The 2,369-nt window shown below is 38.0% G+C and overlaps 1 protein-coding gene across 1 annotated transcript; it reads left to right on the top strand.

Annotated features, from left to right (window-relative positions):
- Positions 1-252: 252 nt before the first annotated feature.
- On the top strand, positions 253-2,091 carry LOC120091282 (epoxide hydrolase A-like). The gene is made up of 3 exons (XM_039049245.1): positions 253-828; positions 1,048-1,283; positions 1,672-2,091. Exons 1-3 carry the CDS (start codon positions 358-360, stop codon positions 1,919-1,921), a joined length of 957 nt encoding a protein of 318 aa, XP_038905173.1. The 5' UTR covers positions 253-357; the 3' UTR covers positions 1,922-2,091.
- Positions 2,092-2,369: the final 278 nt, after the last annotated feature.

The raw sequence follows: 2,369 nt of genomic DNA, 5'->3' as shown, positions 1-2,369 counted from the left end.
GTTAACATGAAAGATATATGTACAATAGCCTATAATAAAATTTTACTATATTTATAAATATTTTAGTTTGTTTTCTATTTTATATTAGTTGGTTTCACCAACCAAACATTCGATGACTATACTTTATAATAAATTAATCCAAATTAAAAAAATATATATATATCTGCAAAGTTACGACCAAGATGACTATATCATGATATAACGATAGTTTCTTGAAGAGACCAACACGCAAACAATTATAAAGTTGGGCGTTCAGAACGCCAATGATTTCAATTTCGAATTGGCTTCAAAAAAAGTTTCCTTCCCTTCTTTCTATTTAAACAAACCCACCATTCAACCAATTCTCAAACACAACCAATGGATACCATCCACCACACCACCGTTCAAACCAACGGCATAAAACTCCACGTCGCCGCCGCCGGCCCTGTAACCGGCCCACCCGTGCTCCTCCTGCACGGCTTCCCGGAGCTCTGGTACTCCTGGCGCCACCAGATCGTTTTCCTCTCCTCTGCTGGGTACCGCGTTATTGCCCCGGACCTCCACGGCTACGGTGACTCCGACGCGCCGTCGTCGTCCGACTCGTACACCGCCCTCCACATCGTGGGGGACCTGGTGGGACTGCTGGATGAGCTGGGGATTGAGAAGGTGTTATTGGTAGGCCATGATTGGGGAGCCTTGATTGCTTGGTACTTCTGCTTGTTTAGGCCCGATAAGATCAAGGCATCAGTGATTTTGAGTGTCCAGTTTTTTCCTAGGAACCCAAAAACGCCATTTATTGAAGGCTTCAAAGCTGTTCTTGGAGACCAATTCTACATGGTCAGATTTCAGGTCATTTTCTTACCCTGTCCTCCATTTAGTTTTGGCCGATAGCTTCCAATGCAACACTTTGAGTAATGATTGGATACAGTTTGGGCTAAGATGCATTGGGCTGCACCCAGGCTGCACCCAATCTTTTTCTTTAATTTTCAACAGGTTTTGATCTTAGCTAAAAAGCTGATAAAAGCTGTATCTCTATGTAATTATCAATGTGTGTTTGGTGTTAAATAGGAACCAGGGAAGGCAGAGGAAGAGTTTGCGACGGTGGATATAAGAGAGTTTTTCAAGAACACATTGTCAAATCGGGACCCACGTGCTCCATATTTGCCTGGTGAGGTCAAATTTGAAGGTGTTCCACCGCCGCCGCTAGCACCGTGGCTCACTCCCGAAGATATCGACTTTTATGCCCAAAAGTTCTCCCACACCGGCTTCACCGGCAGCCTCAATTACTACCGGGCTTTTGACCGGTAATCACCATTCTCCCGCGTATCTTAATTTTAGAAAAATTGATTTAAATAAATTAATCTATTTATTATTTATATTATATTTATGTTCTCTTAGTGCATAATAATTTAGAGAGACAGAATATAATCTTAACTAGATTTCACATGCCAGTTTAACATGGACCATCATTCTACTTGATATTTAGTTGATTGTTTTAAAACTATTCTTTGCGAACAATTATTTTAAAAGATATAACAATTTAGTCATTAAGGTGTAATATCTTTAAGATTACAATTTATGGAATTTCACTTAAGTCAGTTCAACCCAACTCTACGAGTTTGAAAAATTATAAAGCATGGTTTCATGAAGATTGAAAGGGAAGTGAATGAATGTTTTGAGATTGAAATGCAGGACTTGGGAGCTGACAGCGCCATGGACAGGAGCACAAATAGAGGTACCAGTAAAGTTCATAGTGGGGGATTTGGATCTGACTTACCATTTTCCAGGAGCTCAAAAGTACATCCATGGCGACGCCTTCAAAAAGGACGTGCCTGGTTTGGACGAAGTGATTGTTATGAAAGACGCTTCTCATTTCATCAACCAAGAAAGACCTCATGAAATCAACTGCCATATCCATGATTTCTTCAACAAATTTTGTTGATTCTGTTTCTGTTTCTTTTTCAAGTTCTATGTTTTAAATATGCTAATTTCTGTGGGATTGATTTGTGTCTCTCTTTCCCCTTTTCTTTTACATTTGTGTATCAAATAATAAGGATTTTAATAAGGAAAAATAAATATGCTTAAGTTTGCTATTTTAGATATTTGCCTTCACTCATTTGTTTAAGCTTTTAATTCAATTTATTAAGGTCATGTGTTCAAATCCTTATAATGTTATTTCCTCCCCCAATTAATTGGTTTCAATTTATTGAGTCTTTGATATATCTTAAGTCCATGAGTGAACGAAAGTATTAGATATTTGTCTTCATCCATCAGCTTAAAATTTTAGGTGTCAATCGGTGAATTAACACAGTCATTTGGTTTCATGAATTGCTTGTTAAAACAAATGTTTGGTAACATCAACAAATGTTTCATAAATTTCATTGATATTT

This window comes from Benincasa hispida, chromosome 11 (assembly GCF_009727055.1).
Source record: "Benincasa hispida cultivar B227 chromosome 11, ASM972705v1, whole genome shotgun sequence".
Taxonomy (NCBI): domain Eukaryota; kingdom Viridiplantae; phylum Streptophyta; class Magnoliopsida; order Cucurbitales; family Cucurbitaceae; genus Benincasa; species Benincasa hispida.
This window is presented reverse-complemented; position numbering and strand designations above follow the sequence as displayed.